The 27368-nt window shown below is 43.5% G+C and overlaps 2 protein-coding genes across 3 annotated transcripts; both read right to left on the reverse strand.

The window, feature by feature from the left end:
• Positions 1-699: 699 nt before the first annotated feature.
• Positions 700-15280, reverse strand: lemd3 (LEM domain containing 3). 2 transcript variants are annotated; one of them, XM_085375774.1, is made up of 13 exons: positions 13951-15280; positions 13416-13450; positions 9315-9372; positions 8856-8929; positions 8530-8609; positions 8301-8446; positions 7437-7538; positions 7256-7358; positions 5359-5528; positions 5113-5194; positions 3259-3364; positions 3103-3181; positions 700-1453 (listed from the first exon to the last, which is right to left on the reverse strand). In XM_085375774.1, the coding sequence occupies exons 1-13, from the start codon at positions 15266-15268 to the stop codon at positions 1284-1286; spliced, it is 2523 nt and encodes an 840-aa protein (XP_085231900.1). In that variant the 5' UTR covers positions 15269-15280; the 3' UTR covers positions 700-1283. The 2 variants fall into 2 exon arrangements, with proteins under 2 accessions (XP_085231900.1, XP_085231901.1); XM_085375775.1 differs by lacking the exon at positions 13416-13450 and having other exon boundaries at positions 13919-15280.
• Positions 15281-17694: 2414 nt separating this feature from the next.
• tmbim4 (transmembrane BAX inhibitor motif containing 4) lies at positions 17695-26555 on the reverse strand. The gene is made up of 7 exons (XM_085376454.1): positions 26377-26555; positions 26129-26237; positions 22572-22677; positions 20970-21003; positions 20770-20887; positions 20166-20211; positions 17695-19371 (listed from the first exon to the last, which is right to left on the reverse strand). The coding sequence occupies exons 1-7, from the start codon at positions 26465-26467 to the stop codon at positions 19165-19167; spliced, it is 711 nt and encodes a 236-aa protein (XP_085232580.1). The 5' UTR covers positions 26468-26555; the 3' UTR covers positions 17695-19164.
• Between the last annotated feature and the right edge of the window lie 813 nt (positions 26556-27368).

Consider the following 27368-nt stretch of genomic DNA (forward strand, 5'->3'; position numbering starts at 1 on the left):
GCTACAAAACACCAAATCTCAAGATGTCACGCAGAACTGGCGTTACTCACACTTTAAACAGTTTAAACAGTTTCTCCATTTGTTAAGCCCGTTACATTATCCAGTAATGCATCACCAGTTCAAAACAATGAAAAGAAAGGGGAAAGGTTTAAGGCACCGTTGGGTCGTCTACTGCAAACTGCTGCAGCAGCCGTTGAGCATTTTAAGTTTGCGCCATCTGTTCAACTTCACACTGCAAAAAGGAAAACGCTCATTGTTCAGACCACCTGGAATCCTTGGCCTCCTTACAGTCTCTGGAATATTTGGAAATTAGTATTCTAACCTGTAAAAAACGTGATAGTGCTTTAGAGACAAACCAGTGGTTGTATCAGTACAAGAGGCTGACAGGTGAGGAAACACGATCAGTTCTGTAGGCCACGCATGTAAAGACCACACGCTGGCGCATTAACGACCCAACACGTAAGAGGGGAAACAAACAAGAGAAACAAAAAGATTCGGGTATATAAAGGACTATAACAAGAGATGAGAGCTCCAGGTGAATGTTAAACACTTTGCTATAACAGCAGAGTACTGGGGCGCCCCGCGGGCTGCTGTCCCCCAAATCGAGCCCAAAGAGTGGCTGAAAAACCAAACGCAGCGACCACGACGCGACCACGACGCGACCACGACGCGACCACGACGCGACCACGACGCGACCACGACGCGACCACGACGCGACCACGACGCGACCGACGCTCCGCTCTTCCAGCTAAACCTCGTGCATCCTTGTACTGCCGAGCGCGGCGTGAAAAATGTGCGCCGAAGGTTTACTTTGAGTACAAAGATGTCGTAAAGCTCGTGCTTCACATATTTACAGCACAACCTAGAAGCCTGTCTTTACTAAATGGTACTAAACAGGTTAAATACACTGTTGTACTGAAAGTTTATGTCGAGGCACGCTCTGCCACATGCAGCCGTACATGGCCAAACGTATTCCATTATAGCAGGACTTTATACTACGAATAATAGAAGACTGGAGTCTCTGCAAAAACCTTAAACATCCACAAGAGCTTTGCTTACTTCTAAAATCTGTGACGTTTCTAATATAAAGAGTATTAAGAAAAAAACAAACACTGCTGAACATCTTCTCTTGCAAATTTCCTGTTTTCAGAAAAGTAAACTGAAACAAATGAAAACGCTCTGCTGTGACACACTGAAGGCTTTCCTGTTATAAAGCAGCAACATCAGACTGGTGCTGTGACGTGGGAGGAGCACACGGTAGGAGGTTCAAACACGAGCCGCCCTCACGAGAAGCCCGGGGAGCTGGCTGAGCGGTGATGCTGCAGGTGGGCTGTAGTGTTCGTGACACTTGTGGCGAGGCCAGAGGCCTTGAGCGGCGTGCTGCAGCCCTGTGCCTGTGGAAAGCGCTGGTGATAGCGGTCCAAGCGTAGATACTTCACCGTCACCAGCTTACCTGTGAAACAGAAGCAATCACTGCAGTGCTCCTCCATACATGAGCCAACCCATCACAGGGTCATAAATCATGAATATGAGCGACATGTATTCCCATAAAGCTGATTCTTTCAATGTTTGTGGCAAACTGGACCTCTAGCAGATGCGTAGCATACGAGGGTTCACCTACAGGTTGCATTTACTTCACTGTCGGCCACGTGCATCGTCACTCAGAAAGCTGGAAAACTATCACGTGAAACGCCTGAAGGACGGGTTTTTGTCCTTCGAGCATCTAAATCATGTCTGTTGATATTTTTGTTAAATTGGTACTGCTGACATAAACCACAGTGATTTGTAGACAGTGTTTCAAAGAGTACAGATTATTGCTTTAAATGTGATTATTTATTAGACTTGATGTTTTGGAGCCTCTGACGGATCCTCCAGCAGTGGTTTTTCAGTCTGGCGCTCGAATCAGTTTTAAATTTTGGTTTTAGGCACAAAAACACTTCTTGACTTGGATCAGACGCAGTTCCCTCTGACAGGCATCCAAGCAGCTGCCATTTTATTTTATTCAATTCTTACTTACAGGCCGACTCTGGAGTCACACTTTAACTTTCTTATGCGTGACACCAGACCGATTTTATTGATAGTATGCTGGTGTGTTTGGGCCTCCGTGACAAAACCATCTCACACTAATAACTTCTGTTTTTAGCCTAACATGTAGCCAGTCTTTGTTGAAGTTCAGTTACTGATATCGATGTTAAAAATCCCCCAAATTAAATTCTCTCTTTTCCGTTTCATAGCCCTACCTTTAATATTCAACACATATTTTAGTTTAATGTTCAAAGTCTTGAATGAGTTCCATCCTTGGATCGCTGTTCCCCTTGTTACAGACCATCCTTACTTACATGGCTTATATCATTTTGTAGGGAAATCCTGCTAAAGCCCAGAGTGAATATCAGAGGCTCCTCAGTGTTGAAGCACAACGTGTCCTGTTTGCTCTCATTTACAGTAGAAACTGATGTTAATCACAGGGTTGACAAACATGTTCCCTTTCTGTGCTCTTCATGTATCACATGAGTAATGATGGCTGTGCATTATAAAACCTTACGTGAGGGTTTGACATAGAAAACTATTTTTTCCAGTCATTCGTATAAAATTCTTCCATGTTTTTGGTTAAACTGAACATGTTCGACAGCAGCACCTGAGCTGTGAGCAGAACTGTTCTAAGGGGGAGATAATCTCGCATCTATCAGAGGAAATCAATCAGGTTATTTGGACGCTGCTTTAGACTCTGTGTGAACTCAATGAGGAGCAAATGTGAGCTGAACATGATTGTATTTCACAGCACGTCACTGAACTTGATCCAAACATCTCAGTGGTTCCTTTAACTGCAGCACGGGAGTAGCATCATGGAGATGATCAAAACTTTGAAAAGCAGCTGTAATCCTGGCTCCTGTTCAGCAGCATCAATACTGGCGTGGACTCTGGCAGCAGCTCCAGCTGCACTTACAGTCCACTTTCATTAGGAGAGTTTTGGGAGATTTACCTACGGTATCTATTTGCTTCCATCAAATTCAATATGATCATTTTTTCTTAAAACTGTATATTTTCTCAGACATTCGCTATATTTCATGTTTTATTGTGAATAACATATCATGTGTGATTTACCATCAAACCAGGAGCCATGAAGCGCCTTGAAGGCTTTCCCTGAGTACTCTGCAGAGAGACACTTGACATAGACGCAGCCCTGTGAAGATAAAGGAGGCGGGAGTGACACGTGCAGCTAACAGCATTAAAGCCAAACTGTGGGCAGGCACAACGTACCTCTCGTGAGGTCTTGTCCACAGCTATATGGACAATGCCATCATTATCGCTGCATTTCTCCAAGATGGCCTCACGAATGGCTAGGTCCCAGTTCTCCCCCACCTCCCTGAAAACATCAGGTAACAAGAGCAGAAAGTCACGTCTGTAAACACTGAGGACAGAAGCATCAATCGTTTGTCACCTCTGTTCCATCAGGACAGAAGGGCGATAACAAACGTGTAGTTCTTAAAATGATATAAAACACCAGCTTCCAACAACTTTCCACCCAAAGCAGAGCTGCTGGACAGGACTTTGCTAAATGTGCAAGGAAATTGTTGCTTCAACCTTTAGCAGGAACAAATAACACGGAGCCAACAGGTCAGCAGACGATGCTCTTAACACGGGACTGCATTTCCCCTCCAACATCTGGACTCTGCAGAAAGTTGTCTGGGAACTTTTGGGAACTTTAGTTCTGCTTTTTATAAAATCGTCCCAGCTTCCACCTGCAGCTGGATCACTTCCTGTCGGACAGACTAGGCAGGCATGCCTCACTCTCAGTGCATCGACACCAGTTCCCCCAGGACTATTTACACTTTCTCCTCCCTGTTCACCAACAGCTGCACCTTTAGTCACCAGCCCATCATCGGGCTCATCTCAGGTGCAGACGAGTCCATCTGTAGGAGGGAGACTGACAGCCTGGTGAACTGGTCGAGTCTCACAACAGCCTGTTTGTAGATATGGACGCCTGGATATGCAGACTCACTGTTTGCAGCTTTAACTGCTTCAACTCTTCTGGCAAGGCTTTCCACAAGGTTTAGGTGTGTGCTCATGGGAATATTTGACCATCCAGAAGAACATGTGTGCAGTCAGACACTGGTGTTGGATGAGAATGCCTGTGAAGCAGAGGGTTGAGGGTGGGGTGCCGGGGGAAGGTTGGCTGTCCCAGCTGACAGCAGTCATCTAATCCCAGTAGGACGGCGGGGCCTGGGAGAGAGAGTAGCGACGGGCACGGAGAAAACGACGAGCGACTGAAAAGCTGCTCCGTCAAGAAACGGTAAATTAAACAAACACCAACAGCAGAGTTGCGTGTCTGTGGTGCCGGCTTTGGGGACTGGGGGCGTTACAGCATGGTGTGCAGTTCCCCCTCTGCTTCATCCCAAAGCTGTTCTCTTGGGTTGGGGTCAGAACTCCAGTTCTTCCACAACAAACTCACTCGTCCATGTTTTTAATGACTTGTTTTGTGTCCTTGGGTGCCGTCATGTTGGAACAAGAAGGGCCCATCCCCAAACTGGGAGCACGAACCTGTCCAAAATGTCTTGGTGTGCTGAAGCACAAAGAGTTCCTTTGACTGGAAGTAAGGGGGCAAGGCCGACTGCTTAAAAACAGCCCACCTCCACCAAACTGGACAATGCAGTGAATGAGCACCGTTCTCCATCCATTAAATGGTTATGGTAACATTAATATCCTAATATTACAATCCATCAACAATTGTTTTCCAAAAAGTCTCCATCACATCCCAACGGTGCTCCATAAGACTGATCTAGTGACAGAACATTAGAGTACAATGAGCTCTGTGACACGGAGTCGTATCCATGTCAGCAACAAGACTGAAGCAGCTGATGGCTTTGAAACGATGCTCAGCTGGTACCAAGAGGCCCAACGTGTGGCGATAACATCAGCCCCACACCGTGTCACTACCACCAGCCTGAGCTGCTGATTACAGGGTCGGTCCGTACTTTCAGAAACAACACATGTTCATCTTTTCCATTTATAACGTACTTAGTCTTGAAAACGTTCTAGTCCTCTACCCTGGGACATCTTTAGTGATGTATGTGATCCTAACAGATCATCAAACATGTAGAAGAAAGAACTTACATGACTGGATCAAACATGTTCCTGATTTTCAGACATGGGGTCAGGCTGTTGGGAGGTGAATTCCTCCGGTCCAACGGAAACGCTGAAACAGCAACATGATCAAACTGTTAACGGGCAGGTGATCGCAGTAAGAACATCTCCATAAAGTTTACAGACTGGTTAACGTGCCATTAGGTCCATCAGCATTTAGACAAACAAGTGGCCTGAAACGCCATCTGATCAACTAGACGCTCTTTAGTGCGTTACCTTTTCCTTGCCAGACTTTGGAGGAGCCCTTGTCACAATTAAGAGAAGGCTGGATCCACCTCCAAACCAGGAAGTCTGCTCCACCAATCCTCTGAGTCTCTGTTCGAATCCTTGATTCATTCGCTGAAAGAAAACTCATGGCTCGCTCCCAAATCTTTTTCATTTTCCTCCTGCAAAACAAAATCCCCAAATCATCAGTACCCCAACTGGGCACAACCCGGAATTTCTCTTATACAATATCCCGTCCATGATGTGGGATACAGACTCATGGAAATGTATCAAATACCTAGAAACAATTAAAATCTATAATTAAATCCAACAAATAACCCCCTATTCCACCCCAGATTAAATGAAGAAATAACAATAATGCACGTCAGAAAAATACCTTCCAAAGGTTACACATAGGGGTGGGCGATATAAACGATATACATTTGGCCAGTGACAGATTTTGACTACACCGCTCTATCGCGATAGCGCATGTTGATGATGTCATCAAGCTGCGCCTGTTTTGGTCGAAAGAATCGCAGCAGCTACAACCATTATCATCTGCAAATGATGGCGGGCGACAGTCACAGCAAAGAGATGAAGCACTTTTGGAATATGGGGAAAGCCAAAAACTGCACTTCCTCCTCTTCCGTAACATTGATTCATTAATGCTGAATCCTCTGCAGCTGCTCTGTTCCCATGTTGTTGCAGTATATTAAACACTAACCTCGTATTGTGGATGAATGATCTCAGTTGTTCTCCTGACTGAAGTTTGGCCCGTGTACAGCATCCTGCTATGCGACTGCATTTGTCCCTGACCACCAGAATCCCTCACGTTAACTTTTATCGAGTGGAAAAAAGTTCACCCTCCAGCTTCACTGTGTTTGTTATGCTAACATAGCTGTGTCGCTAGCAATCACGTAGCACAACATTATATAGCAGCTAGTCCAACTTCAGTAACCTGCAAACGTCACTGCTGTTTAGTTTCTGTCTTCATTTATAATGGCACCCAAAGCGCTTTACAATGCCACTATGCATTCACTCTCACATTCACACACTGGTTATTTATGTTGGAAGTGGCAGCAGAGCTGTACGATTTAATTAGTTTCAGAAATCTCTCAGTCAGAACATGGTATGAAATGTTTAGGTGGAAACTAGCGAGCTAACTTCCTGTTAACTTCTAACTCCGTTAAATTTAATAACTTCTGTTTTCATGGATGCCTGGATGTTAAACTTAATTGTTACACCTGGTAAAGCAGCAACGCTGATCGTTTTATTAAAGATGAAAGAATTTAGACAGTTTTTAAACTCTCAGTGATGCTGCAATGTTCGTTTGACTTTGGGACCTGAAGCTGACGGAGTTTTGGACCCAGATTACTCCATGAAGCTCCTCCCTACGGCAGCCGTAATGCTCTGACGATCCATCAAGCTGTGCGGCTTATCAAAGCTGTACCAAAACATTTTTAACAGATTTCTGCCAAAATCGGTCCGAGGTCAGTAAGCACAACCAGAATTCATACATAAGGCCCACTCTCGATTTTTGAGAACATTAAAGGATTTTAAGTGTGGAAAATACGTTATACAGAAGAATATATCGCGATACATATCGTTATATATCGTTACCGCACGTGCTTCAAATTATATCGCAAAATGAGTTACATACTAGTTACACAGTAATTCTACTTATTGATACCTTTCACAAACGGAGAGTTGAGTTTCAATCCAGCTCTGACGTCTGGACAGAAATGTGAAATTTCCTCAAAGACCAACGATGTAAAGTTAAATCTTATAACGTACAAAAAGTTCAGACCCACCTCAACCAAAGAAATTAAAAAATAACTAAATAAATAAATCAGTAATCTGATTACCCGAGGAAACTGCTTTGAGGTCTAACACTAAAGATGGGACTTACCGGTCCTGCGGCTGAACCAGCGAGTCTCTGACATGCGGGATGGGCAGGTAGGGCTGTAGGTCCTGGTTCTCTTGGCAAGCCTCACCATGAGTCTTCATCACATCTGGATAGGAAGAAGGTACCAAACTCATAAGCAAACACTTCCTGTCTGACATCCAAGTGAATATGGTGCGGTCCTTACCGATGATCCTCTCCACCATGTCGTACATTTGTCTCGTCTCCGCCTCGTCTCTCCTCCAGCGATACTTCACGTAGCACACCACGCTCCACACACAAGCTGCCGCTGTGCAGACAAACACAGCATTCACAGGTTCAAACAGACCAGCTAAACACTGCCTCCACATCTGTATCAATCTAAACTCTGATGGATGAATCACTGAAGCTGGTGCTGCTGACAAGAACGTATTCAGGGTATATTTAGTCATAATATTCGTTTATCCTTGTTTTAAGGAACCATTTCTTATCAATCAGCTGACAACAGAATGTCGCTCCTGCTCACCTACAAACTATTTGATCTTTCTGTTTAGTGTCAAAGTTTTTATATCATTTATTGAGAAAAATGCATGAAACAATCATCACCTGTGTGACCAGAAACTTGGTGGGTTTTGCTTTAATAACAATTTGGCCCCATTTTAGTGTCTTTGTAGCAGACCACACTTTAGTTGCCAACAGCAGCTACTGCAGCAGACCATCAAATGATGGCATTAACACCACATGGATCTCACACCTGGATGGGGTTTGACTGATTTCCAAACATCAGTCGAAAGACAAAATGTGTGTTCCTTTACAAATGACTAAAAAATAGATCCCATTAAAAAAAGAAGCTGTGTCTAAATCACGACACACTGCAAAGACATGTTTGATAATTCCTTCTAAAAATGACTCACGTCAGGTGCTCGCCCCTCATTCACAAACCAGATGCAGAAACTGCCCCCGCTACCATGAGGGGAAGGCTTTCTGAATCATCTCGTGAGGGACAGCACCCACCTGCACAGTCCTCATTATAAACTCCATGTTTACAGTTTGTGTAACGTGGTTTATTCACCGACTGCAATGAGGAGGACTCTGTTTATGATGGTGAAGAAGGCTCGGCGGAAACGGCACGTGAAGGACATCTTGGGATGAGTGGACTCCAGCCGAGCGATCTCAGACACCTTAGTCACCGGCTCATCCGGCACCGCTCCCACCAGCCTGCAAACACCGGCACAGAAAGTGAGTGCACGTGTCGCTCTCACGGAGGCAGCGAGGAACTCTTCAAAGAGGCTGAACATTACCTAATGCCAAATTCCTGGCCTTTTTGGATGATCCAGTCCAGAGAGTCATTAATTAAGCCTTTAAACGATTTATTTTGAGCCTGCACAGAAAGAAGAGACATGATTCTCATTTATTTTAAGCAATTTCTGCTGATTCACTTAAAGAGCCAGGTGCTATGATGTTTATACATGAAGACTCACATGTGCAAGCACATACGAGTAAGCTGCATTAACCTGGTTACTCCACATGGACAGCAATCAGACTGCTGCCACACTTTGATTTAACTGTGTGATAAAAGATGGAACTGCTGACGTTTCCTATTGAATGTGTTGTTGTGTGGATGTACCAGTAAATACAGCGAGGCCTCATCTATGGACACACTCCGGTTTGGATGATTTGGGTCTCCACAGTCATGCTGGCCTGTAATCACAAGATTAAACTGATGATAATCTCGCTTTAATCCAACTTCCCCAGATCAGCACACACACAACGACGAGCTGATATGAGCGGACAGACCACACAAATGTCACAGACATCTGTTTGTGCTATATGTTTCTGTAAGGACAATAATACAGCCTGTTAGAATCACCACATAATGTCCCATAATGATCATTCTCTGTACTCTGTGTGTGTCTGAAAATTTACTATTAAATCAAATTTCAAAGGAAGTTAAACGATGTAAAAATGGAGCAAATATGTTAAAATCTTGTGTTCACATTAGCTGATGAGGTAACTGTGCTGTCATAAATCTGATACTGTGAAATAACCGTTTCCATATACAGTTAATAAAAATTAAAATCATTACCAGCAACAAAGGCCAAGTGGTCATGAAGACTGAGCAGCAGCTTTTGGATCACATCCTTCTGTAAAAAGAAACGCCCGATTATATTAGAAAGTACCAACAAAACTGCACTGATCTGCATATTTATTCATTTTACTGACAAAATCTCTGCAGAGAAAAAGGCCATTACACGCAGAGGGCGTGGCCAAAAAGCAGCACGCCACTCTGAATCTTTCGGTCAAACACAAACACAACAAACATGTTGGGGATTTAAGTTCTTAAAAAACACGTTGTGAAAAGAGTCGACATCATCCCAATGAGCAGAGACGTTTCTGGACAATAAAAAGGAAGAACGACTCTGGGCAGCAGGAAGAATTTCATGGAGGTCACGTTCATGTTTCCGGTGGGCAGTGTGGCAGTGGGAGCTGAGACTAGACGTGGGTTTGTTTTTTAAATCAGTTTCCCAATTCAAATGGATTTTAGTTTGAATAAAGCGTTATTGATTCATTGAATCCTGAATGATTTTCAAGTATAAAATTTGCCAGAATCTCAGGTCAAAGTTCATAAAAATATTTCAACAATCACCAAACGAGAGCAGGACACAAAGACGTAAACACAGAGCGTGGATCGTTCACCCGACGGCACGTCTCAGTGTACCCACAGACCAGTTTACCATCAAAATCTGTTTGATCCTCAGTTACTCTGACACAAAGGCCTCTGCTGTGATGCTCACACCTCTGATCAAGTCTCACAGTGTCAGCTTTGTTTTTATACACAGATATAAACATGGAGAAGTAAGAATAAATGATCAGAATCATAATACTTCTGAGTCAAAACTCCGTGACGAGGCCCAGCTGAGGAGGCAGAGGAATCGTTTCAGAGAGCCGACTGACCCCAAGCAGCGTCTAGATGTGTCTGAGGACAAATAGGATTATTTTACTATGTGTATCTTCAGAAATGGTGTTTGTTTTGAGCCACGAGCGTACTTGTTGGTGCCAGAAAGTATTAGCACCAAATTTACATGCGTTTTTCTACCTCCACTCAGCAGCCATCTTTAATCCACTGTGGGTAGTTCTTATTTGAAGCATTATCTGAATAAACAGTAGATTCATGGTCATGGTGCCATGTCATCAGGTGTCAGGCAGGTTATCTGACCTGCAGTTTAATAGTTGGACACAGGCCTCTGACAGAAATCGCTCTTCATGAGCTTTTTTATCTGCTGTTTGTTGCAGCTTGGTCAGCTTTAGGCAAAACACTACGTAGGTTGAGATATTCTAAAATAGAAAGCATTGAAGTACGGTAGCACTTTTCCACGGTGTTGTTTTGTTTAAGCTGGGAAGTGCAGATACCCCACTTTGCTAATGACAGCGAGTCAACATCTGTCAGAACTTTAGGAACACTGCTGGCGCAGTGCTGTGAAAACATGTTGGCCACCAAACTGATGTGTTTATTTTTGCATGTTTGTTGTGCTTAAATGTTTCAGATCTTATATGAACAAAGATAAACTGAGGAAACTGAAAATGTCATTTTCAGATGATGACATCATGTTTTTAAAAAGCTATCCAACCTACACTGTCACACGCTTGGACACGCCTTCTCATTTAATGCTTTTTCTTTATCTTCATGTGTATGTATGTAGCTAACAAAGAAGTGTAAAACAACTCAAAACATGCTTGAGATTCTTCCTTTGCACATGCTGGTATTCTCCGATGAGCTTTATGAGGTTGTCTGCAACGCTAACAAACTGTGGACGGCGTGCAACTTTGAGGAGTCTAAAATATAAAACACATTTAGAGTTATTTATCAACTTTCTCTTTGCTACATAATTCCATCTTGTTTCATATATTTGATGTCTTCAGTTTGTATCTACAATGAAGAAAGCAGCAAAAATAAAGACAACATTAAATGAGAAGGTGTGTCTTCTGATTGGCTGTCAGTGTGGTTCTATGTAATATGTAAAACTGCCCACTAAGCCTAATAATTGGTGACGCCATGATTTGCAGCAAGAAGTGCAATCGAGCATGTGTGATAACTGCCAATGAGTCGTTGCTATCACTCTACAGGACTTCTGCAGACTTGTTTTTCATGTAGCCACCAAATCTGTTCATTGTTTTTACGGCCTCGATCTTTTTGGTAAGCAGTGGTTTTAGCTTCGAGCTCTCGTGGACGGCATTTTCACCCCATCTCTGTCTTATTGATGCTTCCCTCAGGGCACCAGTAAACCCACTGTAGCGTTCGCATTGCTCACCGCCGCTGATTTTCCTGCTGTTAGGGCGCAAGAAGCCGCTGCAGTATTCTTGTGAACAATAGGTGGCAGCACTCAGGCAATATCATGACATAAGTGTTGCTATAGGAAGGGAAGAAGTCACAACTGAAAGCAAAGACTTTCCCCGAGTGCCCATATTTCAAACAGCAGTAACAATCCCCTCTGCATACATGTCCATCAGAATGGGACGCCAACCTTGGCTAGGTTGTATTATTAATATTATGAAAACATATAGCTATGTTTTCATATTCAGATGACACCCAGCTTTATCAATCCATGAAATACGACGACAGGTTGTCTTAAAGACAAAGACCTGGGTGGCCTCTAATTTCTTGCTTCTAAATTCATTCAAAACTGGCGTTATTGTACTCGGCCCTGAAAAGCTTACAAACATGATGTCCAACCACATACTTTACACCGACTCTAGTAAAACCTTGGAGTTGTTGTTGATGAGGATTCAATGTGCAAAGTAAACAAATATGCAGGACTCCTTTCTTGCATTTGTGCAATATTTCTAAAATTAGAAACATCCCATCTCCGAATAATGCTAAAAACTGGCTCGTGCGCTTATTACCTCCACACTGGATTACTGTGATACATTATTGTTCAGCTGCCCTAAAAACTCCCCTGAAAGCCTTCGGTTGATCCAAAACGCTGCAGCCAGAGTGCTGTCAGGGACGAGGGCATTGATGATCATCTCTCACACTGGCTTCATGGCTCCAAGTTCATTCCAGAACCTAACTGAAAATCTTTCTCCTCGCATACAGGGTTTAAGACCTCATAACAATATCATCTCAACAGAGCACTTCACTCTCGGACTGCAGGCTTACTTATGGTTCATATTTAAAAGTAGAATGGGAGGCAGCGCCTTCAGCTTTCAGGGCCACCTCCAGTTTGGCACAGACATCCTCGCTACCTTTAAGATTAGGCTTCAAACTTTCCCCTTGGATAAAGCATCTGGTCAGGGATGGATCCGGTCACCCTGAACCCTCCCTTAGTTACAGTGCAATAGGCCTAGGTTACTGTGGGCTTCCCATGATGCATTGAGTGTTTCTTGTTCGCTCACTGTGCTTACACACCTCTCTGTATGTAATCATTATTTATCTATCATCGTTTGCTCTTTTCCACAGTCTGTCACCCTCCCCTGGTTGTGCCAGAGGTTCTTCCTGTTAAATGTTGTTTTTACTTTCCACTGTGTGCTTGGTCACGGGGGGTTGTTGGGGTTGTCTCTGTATACGGTAGAGTCTCTACCTTACAATACAGAGCACCTTCAGTAACTGCTCTTGTGACTGGTGCCATACGAATAAAACTGAATTATTGTTGAATCATAAACACTGTCCTGTACTGAGGCAAGTGAGACTATCTGATAACTCTCCGTTTCTCTCGGTAGGCCGTCCACTCCTGGGGAGTTTCATCACTGGTTCAAGTTTTCTTCAGTTGTGGATAATAGCCTTCACCACAGTTTGCTCCCAAAGCCTGGCTTTGTAACCCTCTTCAGACTGATGGAGGTCAGAGTCTTTGTTTCTTACCTGTTCATACGTTTCTTTAAGTTGTAGTTAATTAATGATTAAACAAGAAGGCAATTACTTTTCAACATATGGCCCATTAGATCTGTATACCTGTGTTCAGATCAAATCCTCATTTATCATCTTGTACCAACTTGGATTATCTGATATCTAATGTCACAATTCAGTTGATGATCTGAAACGTGTGACAAATACACCAAAAAAATAAATAAATCAGCATTGCAAGTTACTGAAATGGTACACACTGTTAATCTAATCATATTTTCTGTGCTGTACATTTGAAAACCTCTTAACTTAAAGAGTAGGGGGAGCCTGAAGAAAGTATTTACTTACATTAGGTGTGTCAAACTCTGGGGGAGGGCTATTAACTGAAAATGAAGAAGAGACAGACAGTCAGGACAATTCTCATAAAAGTTTCCAAAGTACACGGATTGAGAAAAACATCCATAAATTACTTTTTCTGTTAAATATAAAACTGTTAGTGTGTGCATTCGTAGCTTTTGCACATTGTGCATCATTTTAAGTGTAACGTGATTCTTTTGATAGTCACATAATCCTTTTATCTGTAGGGGCACAAAAAACAACTCAGAAATCGGTGGAAGTGAATTTGGAGCGCCGTCCCCGTCCGACTGCTGTTCTGTGCTTGGGCAGACTGACTGTACAGATTCCTGCCAGTCTAAAAATGCTCATCTTTGGATCTGTTTGTATTTGGGAATCTCTCCAACTTTGGTGTTTGTTCAGCAGGAACATCCACTCAAAATACACAAAGAATAAACACTTGAATACATTACCAGGCAATAAAACAACTGCATGCATTACAGTCCCTAAACGTTAACACTCCAAATAGGCAGTTCGCCCAGATACTCACTGACGTTATCCACCTCCATGGCTCCTGAACCCCTCATCCTGAGGTACATGAGGCCCAGCAGCACAAAGAAGAGACACGCCGCTGTGAGCAGGAACATGGACAGGTAGTGAGCGCTAAAACTACCTGAGGAAGCTAGCTCTTCCCTTTTGAACTGCTGGAGAAGCTCATCTTCGGGAGCAGACACGTTTCTCTTGAGCGCTGCGTGGCCGTAGGAATGGTTGGGAGCAGGGGTGTGAGTAGAGTGGTTGCGCCCGTACGTCTGCGACAGACCGCTGTAGGTGGAGAAGCGCGGTCTCAGCTCGGTGCTGTTGCTTCTGGATGCTCCGTCCTCCCCGGTGGCCGGACTGTTTTTACCGGTGTTGCCTTTGTGGTTTTCGGTAAGTGACCTGTAGATGGGTTTCCTTGGAAGTGTGTGACTCCGCGAGTCTCCCAAGCGGCTATAGTCCCTTCTCCTTAAATCATCTTCCTCTTCATCCTCACCTCGACTTAGAAAACGACGAGGCGTAGCTTCTGTGTTCTGCCCATCGGTCGCAGACCCTCGATCAGTAACGTCGGAAGATAACGCCACACTGGGGTGGTTTCGTCGAGGCTCCAATCTGTCGCATTCTGGGTCGCCGACGCCAAGCCCACTAACTTCCTCCTCGTCCGAGTCTGAGTAATCTCCAGCTAATTTGCTAGCATTCAGGCGAGACGCCCCGCGACCATTTAAAGAGCGAGATTTCTTTTCCATATCCTCCTCATAATTGTCCTCGTCCCCTGAGTCGTCGTAACGCCGTAGTCCCGCATCGGGACTGGGTCTGTCACCGACTCCCCAGCCCAGTGAGACACGTCTCTCTCCGTTCTGACCCAGGGAAAAATTGCTGCTTGGTGTCGCACTGTGGTCGTACCGACTCTTGATAGCCACACTCGGCGGTGAGGCAGGCCTAATCTTAGGCTGCTGTTGAGAACTGGAGCTTCTGTTCGCTCTGCCACTGGGACCGAGGCCTTTCCTCTTTAGTGGGGTTTCAGCATCAGACTCGTCGGAGCTGAAGCCGAGGAGGGAGGACTTCCGGCCCGGTCTCCTGCTTGTATTCAGGTGCGTGACGTCATGGCTGACTGGCCTAGATGCCACTGTGCTACCGCCGCCAGTGGTACTGTTAATGGCACCGATAGTACGGGTTTTACCAGGTCTTAGTCCTCGCTGCTGTTGCTCCTCGCGAAGCTTCTTGAGTTTCTTCAGGTACACCGGACGAGTGTTTTCAGTAACGGGCCCTGGAGTGAAACCAAAGCGTTTTAATTCCAAAAAAAGCTCCTCATCCGTTAACTGTGTTGACGCCATCTTGAAAAGACCTCGAAGACGGTTCTGTGACGGAAATGACGTAGAGGTGAAGTGGCAACCAACTGGGCTGTGTTCAAAATCACCAACAAGCTGCGAAAATATGTCGCAGACACCCCTTTATTACGTCGCGGATGTTTTCAAATAATAGTTTGTTTCACTTTTTCTGTGCGCATATTAAAAATCTAATTACTTTTTTTCAAACAAATAGCTTTATTGAACGTGTAAACAAACAAAAGTAACCATCTAACAACTGAAGGCACGGTAACAACGAAAAACATACAATTTCAATATGAAAAATATAAATAAATACAAATCACACAAAAAGGAAAAAGAGTCAGAGAAAACAATCACATTAAATCAAAATTGTTAGGTAATAAAAGTAATTTCACGTCACAGACTCACTGAACCGCTTTACGTCATTCTTCCAGTAATTCCAGTCAGGCTTTGCTTTGAAAAATCTGCATCAGTGAATAAAATATTTTCCAAATAAATTTACTTTTTTTCCCGTTTGTTTGTTTTCTGTTTTTTAAACAATTGTTGTTGTTATTTTTTTATTTACAAATTCCACTTTACTACTCAGTGAATGGAGTAAATGGTCCAAAAAATGAACGAGAACATCTTCAGAGACTGGATGAAGTCCTGCAGCGATTAGAGGAGGCGGCCCTGAGTTTAAATGTCAGTTCACAGAGAAAGAAGTGACATTTTTAGGACACCGGGTGGATAAGACAAGCTTACATCCAGTGCTGGCTAAAGTGAAAGCAGTGCAGGGGGCGCTACCCCCAAAATCAGTGACAGAGCTCAAAGCTTATTTGGGGTTGTTGAACTACACAGCATTCTGATTTTAAGCCCTACAGACAGAGACACCAAGAGATGAGTGTGCAGGGTGGGTGTGTGCTGTGGGGGGCAGAACGAGGTGGACGCCCATGTTAGAACAGCTACATCAGTCACAACCAGGAAAAGACGCATGAAGGGCCTGGGCAGAAGCTCATGTGGTGGCCACATATGGAGACTGACACTGCAGACAAGGTGAAGTACTGCAGTACTTACTTTACGCAGTAAGTACATTACTGTACTATATATGTACTGTATATGTACATACACACACACATATATACATATAACCAAGTACCTGCAGAGGGTCAGGCAAGTCCTGAGGAGGGAAGGAAGGGGACCGGGGACTGGTGAGTGTCAGCACCACAGTCCAGGATGAGACAACGAACATCCAAGAATACATCAGGAAGATGGAACCATCATGGAAGGACAGGCCCCTGCACGGTATGTACCACCGGCAGATAGAGGAGGTGGCTGATATCCAGAAATCCTACCAGTGGCTGGACAAAGCTGGACTGAAAGACAGCACAGAGGCACTAATCATGGCAGCACAAGAACAAGCTCTGAGTACAAGATCCATAGAGGCTGGGGTCTATCACACCAGGCAAGACCCCAGGCTGTGTAAAGATGCCCCAGAGACAATCCAGCACATAACAGCAGGGTGCAAGATGCTAGCAGGCAAGGCATACATGGAACGCCATAACCAAGTGGCCGGCATAGTGTACAGGAACATCTGTGCCGAGTATAACCTGGAAGTCCCGAGGTCAAAGTGGGAGATGCCCCCAAGGGTGGTGGAGAATGACCGAGCTAAGATCCTGTGGGACTTCCAGATACAGACGGACAAAATGGTGGTGGCTGACCAAAATAGGCGAGTGGCTCCAGCAGATCCCGGGAACAACAGCAGAGATCTCTGTCCAGAAGAGCGCAGTCCTGGGAACAGCTAAGATACTGCAGGACCCTCAAGCTCCCAGGCCTCTGGTAGAGGACCTCAGCTTGAAGGATAGACCGCCCACAGGGGCGAGCTGGGTGTTTTACATATGTCTTGCAGTCCTGTGTTGATTTCCTGTCATACATAGCACCGTGGTCTTGGAGGAACGCTGTCTCGGTTCACCGTATGCTGCACCACTGTACATGGTTGGAAATAAAGCCACTTGACTTGAAAATATATTTTTGGATTTCAAAACAAAAGTTCCCAGTTACTGTTGAATATGCCTAACATGGTAGCAACATATCCTGGGCGTGTTACTCTGAAGGAAGATTTCTGGGCCTGGATTTTGAACTTCTGGCTTTCGGGTTGTGTTCATTAGATCTATTCCACATTTCTCTACAAGCTTCTCTGTTGTTTTTGCTGTTTACAGATATAACCTATAACTGATTTTAATGATGTCTTACAAGACCGAACAAACTTCAATCATATGTCATGTGTCAACAGATAAAGCCAAACTTAATGCAGGCAAATGCTGGAAATGCATACAGTGCTGTTGTTCATTAGCACACACACATTTACTCAGATCAACAGATTAACAGCTTACTGTTTTAATCAAGTTAAAATGAATCTAACAATCATATGTATACAATCATTATATAATCAGTTTCACACACATAAAGACCATGATTTCACCTAATTGTTTTAATAAAGTCTTTTTCATGTATAGACTTGCAAAAACAAACACAGTGAATTTAAAACAATACCAAGAAGCTCATAAATTAAAAAGTAAATATCACAATTTTAGAATTTAGATAGTGCATTTACACTTTTATAAATCAGCATGTATTCATCTGGCAGACCATTAACAGAGGGGGAGTGAGTCTGTGGTGACTCAGCAGTAAATCTTATGCATAACAAATTAAAACAGCGGGCCGTTCACAAATGTGCACACAGAGGTTTTGCCTCCTTCCTAATTTTTCTCTTTCTGCGTATTTGTCACACATTTCAGATGATGGACTGCTGTACAACAGTCATATAAATAAATACATTTTAATATTAGTTTAGAAGTTTTTAAATTCTAATTTTATTTAAATTGATGTCATGAACTACTTGACTACACCTAATAACTGCTCGTGTCACCCTCAGCAGCAGCTGCAATCAAGCGTTTGTGATAACTACCAGCGGGTCTTTGTTATCACTGAGGAACTTTGGCCCACTCCTCTTTGGAGATTTGTCATAATTTAACAACACTGGAGGGTTTCAGACATGAACCTGTTCACATCATACCAAAGCCGTGGCTCTCACAGGTTGGGACACACTGCTTTACATTGTGACAGGACGTGTTGCTTTTCTCTAAGCCTACTTAGATCTGCAAAGTTAAACAGAACCTGTGTTTTTCAGACAGGTCCGAGACCTTTTCTGTATTTTCACCTTTATTTCAACGTGATGTACAGTTTATATAATTACTTATCAGCATCGTTCTATGAGCACGTTTGGTTCACGTCGTGGAAAACTGTACTGACAAAATTATTATTCATTTTAAAGATGTGCTTAGATTTTCTAACAAAGCCAATGTTGTTTGCAAATCTTTGTGTGTGTGCATCATTCAGAATCCAATCAAATTCAGAAAGGAAGTACTGACCAATCAGATTTGTGCACACACACACACGTCTGTGAACACATCTGATTGGTCAGTGTTTCCTTTCTCAATGCTTCCTGCATTTGCATCCATCCAGCTCTCCTTTCAGTGTGAGGCTCTGTCTTCACCTGTAAACTGCATGAACTGGAGCAGCACGACTGGAGAGGTCTGTGTAGAGCTGCTGTTTAAAAGAAATGAGCTGCATTAGGGGCAGACGAGCTGCTCACTGGCTCCATATCAAATCAGGCAGTGTGGCCTTCCTCCACAAAACGACGAGTACTTGTTGGTTTTACAAGACAGAAAAACTGATAATAATCCACAACGCTGGTTAATTTGGGGTTTCAAACAAACAGCAGAGAACAACAGAAAGAGCTTACCAAGAACACACCGATTGTTTTAACAGTTACAAAGGTCAATAATGGGATTTTTGGTGCACCAACATCAACACTCACAAGCATAAATTAATCACAGAACAGGCAAATTGTGGGTTTGCAGCACTCAGTGCTTCTTCATCGAGTCGAGGACGCGGAGAATGTGCAGGAAGAGGTTGACAATGTCCAGGTAGAGGTTAATGGAGGCCAAGATGTGCTCCTCAGGAGAGAGCTGCTTCATCAGCATGCTGGTGTCATAGATGATGAAGCCACAGAAGACCAAGGCCCCAGCTCCAGCCAGGAACAGACCTGCATCGTCACTGTGGAAGAAGAGCTGCAGAGAGAACAGAGCACAAGGGGATTTAAAGTGACTCCCATCGGTTTGCTCCTAAAGCCAAACCACCACTGCTCTGCGTCCACCTCAAACTGTTATTTAATACTGTCATCCCTGACGTTCTAGTGATTAGGCTGCCGTAACTTCCCACTTGGATCGAAAGCTTCCTTACAGAGATCAGAGAGCCCTTCAGTCCCGGCCTTGTTCAGCCGACTGCTCTCTGGAAGGAGGTAAAGAACCAGCACACTCCTAACACTGACAGCACCCAGCAGCAGTTTGTGTTTGATTTTACCAACGTGTCTATGTTTTGTTTCATCGGGTTTATAGCCGTGTTCAACTTCAGCTGCAGCACTGACATCTTATCCTATACAAGGAAAAGCAGCAGAACAAAGGCTGGTTTTAAACTTGGAAGTCTTCTGCACTACAAGGCCTTTTATTTCAACAAGCCCTTTACCCCAGCAGGCAAGAAAAAGACCAGCTCTGCAGTTTGCACGCTTCACAACAGGGAAACTACAGGTTTCATTTGTGCACGCCGTCTCACTGCCACAGCTTGCTGCTTCTACCCGTGACCAGTTCACCTACTGTGGCTCAGCAAATGTTTGATGTGGAAAAAAGTCCAACATTACAATTCTCCAACTAAACTTCTTTACATTGGTGCACAGCCCATGTGTAGGCTTAGCTCAGAAATACCATCAGCCCTTTTTCTCTGTAGCTTTCTGTTGTTTGTAACTCGTTGGCCTTTGTTCCTCTTTCATTAGGCCCATGTGACACTGATATCAGGCCCCTCCACTCACCCTCATGAAGGTTCCAATGATGAGGATCCACAGACAGGAGAAAAGCCTGCAGGGATGAAACAGACAGTCCACTTTAGCTGGACTCAGTTTGTCTGAGCTGCACGTCAGATAGTAGGACATCAGTGGAAAGCTCATGTACATTTCTAGCTTCAGATTGAAGGTGTTTCGTGTCGTCACAACTTTCAAAATCTACGAATGTTATATTTATATACTCCACTCATCTCATCTGCATGTTACATCTTGTGTGTGATCAGGCGGCACATTGAAGGAGCTCGGACTGGACTTTGTTAAGTTTCTTTGAAGACGTTTCATCCGAGAAGCTTCTTCAGTTCTCAGAGCAACAGGTGGAGAGTCGCAGATTTGAAGCCCTGTGGGACCCAAGAGGGTCGTGGACCTCCTATTGAGCCTCTGCCCAAAAGGCTTAAAATCTGTGACTCTCCACCTTCTAGTCTTAGAACTGAAGAAGCTTCTCTGATGAAACGTCTTCAAGGACGTCTTCTTAAGTCCAGACGCTTTCCTGTCCGAGCTCCTCAGACTGCGATGAGCTGGACGACTGAGAACCTTCACAGACATTTAAAGAGTCCCATCAGAACACAGAACTTACCAAGCTCCCATTTTGCTGAAATCTCTTTTGGACTGAAAGGTGTAGGCTGTTAATACAGCGAACACAGCACAGGTGAGAAACAAAGCTTGCAGTATTGTGGAGTAATCATAGAAGGTGACTGTGGAGAGAAAGAAATCCCATCAGAGTCTACGGTAGCCTGGAAGGCTGGACACTAACAGAATGCAACTCTAAACACTTACGAGCTGTGGCAACAGACAGCGCCTCCAGAAGAGTCTGCAAGCAACACAACAACACAGCCATTATTAAAGCAGCAGTTACTGCGGCTGCAGCCGCTGAGCAGCTCAAAATGAAAAAGGAAACATGGCAACAAAGTAACGTGGGGAATGTTACAGCTTCATGCTGGACAGCATCAGGTTTATGGCTCTGTAACCACAGCTGAAACAGGTCACATATAAAAAGCCTTAAAGACCATTTTACACACACAAATACAAACAATAGAAAACAAGAACATTTTATGACTTCATACCATCTTAGAAACAACTTCTGTCATCTTGTTTAGTTGATATCATCCACCATTGTTTACAGTATGCCTCATCAGTTACTTCATCTATTATACATCTATAGTGAGTAAAACTGGTATTAAACACAAAAGGCCCATCAGTGCACTGATGGGTGTTACTGTCACCTGTGAATAGAGTCTTTTAAAATATATTTACTTGGAAAATTGGTGACGTGTTGAATACTTATATTACCCACTGTTCATAAACAAGCTACTGTTATACGTGTTAGCTTCTCTTCATGGAGGAAATAAACTGATCATTATGATTGTAATTCTAATCATTTGATCTACCAGAGACAGACGAACGTTGCTGATAACAAATGTGAATCATTTTTGCTTCGTGCCAAGGCGCCGACTGAAAGAGGCCACCACCATCGGTAATACCAGGAAAGGCTGAACATGGTCTGCAACAATGCTTAGGCAGGTAGTAACAGGACTCCAGGTTTCCTAGCTGAAGCATCACACTGCCTCTGCTGGCTCGCCTTCATCCCATAATGCACCCTGGTGCCAGGTGTTTCACAGGTAAGTGACGCACACACGCTCAGCCGTCCACGTGATGCACCAGAAAATGTGACTCATCTCTGTGGTCCACTGCTGAGGCTCACGTGCCCATTGTTGGTGCTTTGACAGTGGACAGAGGTCAGCACGGGCAGCCTGTAGCAGCTCGTTCTTGTTAGCTTGAGCTGCAATAACTCATCCATTGGATCAAACCAGACAGGCCAGGCATCGCTCCTCGCGTGCATCAGTGAGCCTCGACCACCCACGACTCTGTCGGTGGTTCACCAACGTTCCTTCCTTGGATCACTTTTTAGATACTGACCATTGCAGACTGGGAACGCCCTCAACAGCTGCAGCTTTGGAGATGCTCCGACCCCGTCATCAAATGTGGCTCCTGTCAAACTAACTCTAACCTTAAGCTTGTCCATTTTCCCTGCTAGTAATATACAAACTTCGGGGATAAAATCTCCACTTGCTCCTTAATCTATCCCACCCACTAACAGATGCTGTGATGAGGAGACGATCAGAGTTAATCACTCCACCTGTCGACGGTCACAATGATGATTGGTGATCATCGTCTCCTGGTGTAAAAGTATGTTCTTATAAAACATTCGTTTTATCACGAGCAGGAATTAGACCACGAATATTCTTGGACTGGGTTCACTGAAAAATGACTCACTGCCCATCACCGTTACTTTCCTGCAGCAGACAACAATTTTGACTGTTATGACAATCAATCAAATTTAAAAAATGTATTCAAGAAACTGAAAACAGAAGAACTTACAAAAGCAAACAGGAGGTAGAGGTTAGCTGGATGTTGGTGCCTGTACACAGCGAGAGCCACCAGAAGAACCAGCGAGAGCAGAGATGAAACCATCACCACAGCTGGGCTGAGGAAGGAACCAGGTCACAGTGAGACAATAAGGAGAACCAAGCTTCATAGAGATTATGTGCAAAACGAAGGATCATTTTATAACAGCAGGTAGCACAGACAGCACGCTGTGGACAGGTGATCAGACTGTACATGCAGCCACTCATCGCCTCTTAACACTTTGCTTGGAAAAAGAGAAATAAGAGCAACAATTTACTGAACCGTGCAAACAGAAGAGGAATTTCAGTTTACAGGCAAAACTGGTTTCGTACAATTCTCCTGAGCTTTAAAGTTCATATTTGGGAAAACCACCGTTCCTCCTCAGCACAGCCTGATGTGTAATAATGTCTTTAAATTAGAGCTGGGCGATAGAACGATAACGATATGTATCGCGATATAACTTTTACTCGATAGAGAAATTAAACTATCGCGATAGACCTCGCCGCTCTTGTCCTCTTAAAAAAAAAAAAAGAAAAAAAAAAGGTCAGCCAATCCAAATTAAGTAGCGCAGAGCCGAACCAATCACAGCCGCAGCGTCACGTCGCGTGACTTGTTACGTACAGCACAAGTGCCAAGCCGCACGTGTGTTTGTTTGGGAAGCAGCCAGCGCGTAATGGAGCCAGCAGGTAATGGAGGAAATGAGTGTGCCGACTAGAAAAATCAACCGAGCGTGACCGAAGAGAAAACAGATGATGGTTCCAATGCCGGAGAGATTGTCGAACGGAAGAGCCATAGAAGCTCCGTAGTGTGAAGGTATTTCGGCTATTTCAAGTCTGACAAAAAACAGAGTAGCTGCACTGTAAATTGTGCCGAAAGCAAGTCTGGAAATACAATAAACTGGTGCATGCGTCACACTGTGCGCCACGTTATTGTTTCGGTGAAATGAATTTCTACAATACTGTTAATTCTACTCTCTGCAGTGTTTAAATGCTTACATATACACACAGTTACTGTCCCTCCACACATACGACTCGGTTCTGCTTCTATGCCCCAGCTTTGTTTACTTTTTCCCACCGAGGCTTCTAGACTTCTGATTGGCCAACATTTCTGCACGGTTAGGAATCTAGCGCCACCTGCTGCTTTGGCATGTTCATAGCAGCGTTTTCCTTCATTTCTGCCTTTATGTGTGGACGGGATTATTTTTAAAACGAAAACGGAAAATCTCCGTTTTCAAAAATACCCGTGTACGTGTGGACGTAGCCTCAGTCTCTGACTGGAAGCGCTAATTCGTCATTCGGCTTTTGTCAGACTAAAGTAACTGTTAAAACTGTTTGAAAAGCTCAGCTATACAACAAGGAGAGATTGAGAATTTCCTTTTAGTTCTCAGTTTATTTGATATTGACAAAAGTTAGTCAGTTTTGTCTGTTCTTCTGTAAAACAAACTAAGATTTATTTTTAGAATTAATATTTTGTTTCTAAGTGGAATTGACAGTTTAGTCTGTTTCATTTGTTCTATTTTGAAACTTAAACGCTTTAGCGGCTGCCTTTTGTGTAGTTTGCAATATTTGCCTTTATTTATCTGAAAAAGTCTCATGTTCCTTAAGTACATCTACCCTGTTGAACTTATTATGGGAAATAAATATTTAAATAAAAACAAGCTGCTGATTATTTCACATTTTACTTGTGAGCAACGGCACATTTAAATCTTACAAATATAGTTATTTGGCTGATATCGTGATAGATATCGTTATCGCCTGAAATGAAAAAAACATATCGTGATATGAAAAAATCTCATATCGCCCAGCTCTACTTTAAATCATCATCAGAAAAATTCCTCCGAGCTCCCTGAAGGACACCCCAAAGCTGCCTCTTTGGACACTGGCCACCTTTAACCTCACACTGTTTCACTTTTCTATCCAGACATCCTGAACTGCATTTGGCAGTTTGGGACCACTGCCATGAAAAATCAGTCGCCAATCAGAAGATTTCCAGATGGTGCTGCACGATGGCTCAAACTCTGAAAGTTCATTTCTATGTTCAGAAAACTACATGACACTGATGAACACGCTAAACACATGTTTTATTCACACATACTGATCGATGCAATGGGGGCAACTCAGGGAACAAACCATGACACTTTCAGTGGCAGACAACCAACTCCAACCCCTGAGCTACGGCCTCCTTTTCCCTGGACTTAAAATGAATGGGGGGGGGGAATCAACACTCGTGCCTCATCCACAAGATTTACAGAAAACTTGACCTCTGACCTTGAAACTCTGTCACAGGTCAGAGTTGTAGTAAACACACTATGGGATGAATTTCTATTTCGACGTCCCTCCTTCTCCAACGATCACATTCACAAACCTGCGTGTTCAGGTCCAGTTAAAACGTATCTGTATGTGACACTAACGTCAGGACTGAATGGCTACATTTACAATAACTGATGACTGTTTTTCCTTCTTTATCACTGCAATAGAACTTATTTATTTCAACGCTTTTGTAACATTCTCCAGATTAAAAGTGAAATAATAGAAAATATTCTGTTAATTAAATAGCATTAATATTCAAAAATAGAATAGCCAATAAAACCTGAAGGTTGTCAGGCTGGACACTTCATTATTTTTAATATTAATAAACATGTACACCATCATAACATCTTGTTCACAGCAGCATAAAATCCTTTGATCAAAGCAGAGTTTAGAATGCTGACACTCTCGATATACTCGCTTTTCTTCACTGCAGCCCTCACACACTCCTTACACGACATCACACACTCCTTTAAAGAATTACAGACACAAACTTACTCGTTCGCTCGCACACTTATCAGTTTCAGGTCAAACTGTGCAATCAAAGTAGTTATCCTGTGCTTTTCAATGACATTAGGGTCATTATGGTAATCCCAGGCAAGGTGCCACATCCAAACCTCGTGGCGCTTTTGTGGATCTATACCTGTACCGGGCTGTAATCACAGCAGATGAAGACTGGTGAATCACACCATCTTTTGTTTATGTTTATTTCATTGATGTACTGTAAGAAGTATTCGTTTTTTGTGTTTAAAGACTAACCATAAGGCAGTGCACCTAAAAGAGCTGTGAGAGATTGTACAAATGTGTAACGTTGCTGTCTATACATTTGCAGCAGTAAAGACGAACTCACAAAGCTACACTGCTTTTGATTCATCTTCCAAGTGTGCAGCATAATGATAAAGCAAATCTAATATTTGCAAGAATACGATGACACTATGATACAACAATATCAACTCTCTGTCTCTTTGAAACTGCACAACACTGAGATAGGAGATTTGTTGGCATCACTAAATATTACACATATTGAGGAGGCGGATTTAACCATTACTGCCAACTCTTGCGTAAACATGGATGATGTAATGAAAGCAGACGAGGAGCTTCCGCAGGAGATAATGTAACTTTAGATTCTCGTGAGAGGAGACGGAGTACTCTCTTTGTCTCCTGTCCTTAGAAAAATGAAACAGACAGCAGCACCTGGTTATATATGAAGCAGCTCATTCTCACCTTGCGATAACAAACTCCTTGATGGTCTGAGAGAACATGAAGAGAGCAGAGGTGGCTGTGGTCAAGATGATCTGCAAGCTCAGGAGGGTGTACACCTTCCTTAGAAAGCCTAATGAACCAAGAAACAGCGTTACAGTAGCTCAAAACCCATCGGAAGCTAACGAAACCAATAATAACTGTATAGAGGAAAACCGTGAACACGGCCAATGATATCAGTGTTAGCTAGATAGCACGGGTCTGTTACTCACCCATACGGATCTGAACACTGGCCGTAGCAACATTAGTGCCGTAGTTAAAATCGTCTTCGATAGAAGACCGCGGGTATTTTTCACTGCTCATCTTGTTAAACCAGCGTTTTCTTGAGGTGTTCTTGTTTCTCAAGCTACGTAGTTGTTTTACGGAAGAGCAGAGTCCTTTTCTTCTTCTAGATTTTATCGGCTGTTGGCAAACAACTGAATGGTGCATTGCCGCCACCAACCGGTGTGGAGTGTGAACTGCAACGTGGCTCAAAAAACCCCTCAAATCCTCCCAAAGTATTTACCCTCTTTTCAAGGTTCAAGGTTCAAGGTTCTTTATTTGTCACATGCATAGTTATACAAGTATAACACACAGTGAAATGTAGCCTGACACGCTCCTCGACATGTGCAAAAAAAATGGGGGGGGGGGGGGTGTAGAGGAAGAACATTATATATATATATATATATATATACACATATAGTATATACACTGGGTGAATGTGCAGTAGTAGCAGCAAGCAGGTGAATTCTGTACATTAATATGAATAGATATCTGACTATTTTACAGGATAGACAATATAAACATATTTAAAATTAAAGGAATTGAAATGTACATTGTGCCTTGGTTTAGTGTCTGGAAGAGTCCTGTCTCAGTCAATTATAGATGATGTGAGAGGGCGGGTGTGTGTGTTTAGGGCACGGATGGCTTGGGGATAGAAGCTCCTCTTGAGTCTCTCTGTCCTTGCCCGGAAGATGCGGAACCTTCTACCAGATTGCAGAAGTTGGAACAGTTTGTTGCCAGGATGGGACGGGTCCTTCAGTATCTGCGCTGCTCTAGTCCGGCATCTCCTGGTGTAGGTGTCCTGAAGCGGGGGGAGAGCAATCCTGCAGCAGCGTTCTGCTGTACGGATCACTCTCTGGAGAGCTTTTTGGTCCTTCACACAGCTGTTCCCAAACCTGAATGTGGGCAGCCCATGTCAGGTCTGAGGAGATGTGGACACCAA

Source organism: Diplotaxodon limnothrissa, linkage group LG17 (assembly GCF_057381915.1).
Source record: "Diplotaxodon limnothrissa isolate DT_005_m linkage group LG17, D_limnothrissa_male_GT1.1, whole genome shotgun sequence".
Taxonomy (NCBI): Eukaryota; Metazoa; Chordata; class Actinopteri; order Cichliformes; family Cichlidae; genus Diplotaxodon; species Diplotaxodon limnothrissa.

Coding starts and splice junctions, on each gene's coding strand:
- tmbim4 (XM_085376454.1), bottom strand. CDS start 26,467: ATGAGCAGTGAAAAATACCCGCGGTCTTCTATCGAAGACGATTTTAAC. Junction 26,238..26,376: donor CAGTGTTCAGATCCGTATGG/GTGAGTAACAGA, acceptor TTGGTTCATTAG/GCTTTCTAAGGAAGGTGTAC. Junction 20,888..20,969: donor GCTGTCTGTTGCCACAGCTC/GTAAGTGTTTAG, acceptor TTCTCTCCACAG/TCACCTTCTATGATTACTCC.
- lemd3 (XM_085375774.1), bottom strand. CDS start 15,268: ATGGCGTCAACACAGTTAACGGATGAGGAGCTTTTTTTGGAATTAAAA. Junction 7,359..7,436: donor CATGGTGGAGAGGATCATCG/GTAAGGACCGCA, acceptor CTTCCTATCCAG/ATGTGATGAAGACTCATGGT. Junction 5,529..7,255: donor CTGGTTCAGCCGCAGGACCG/GTAAGTCCCATC, acceptor TTTGTTTTGCAG/GAGGAAAATGAAAAAGATTT.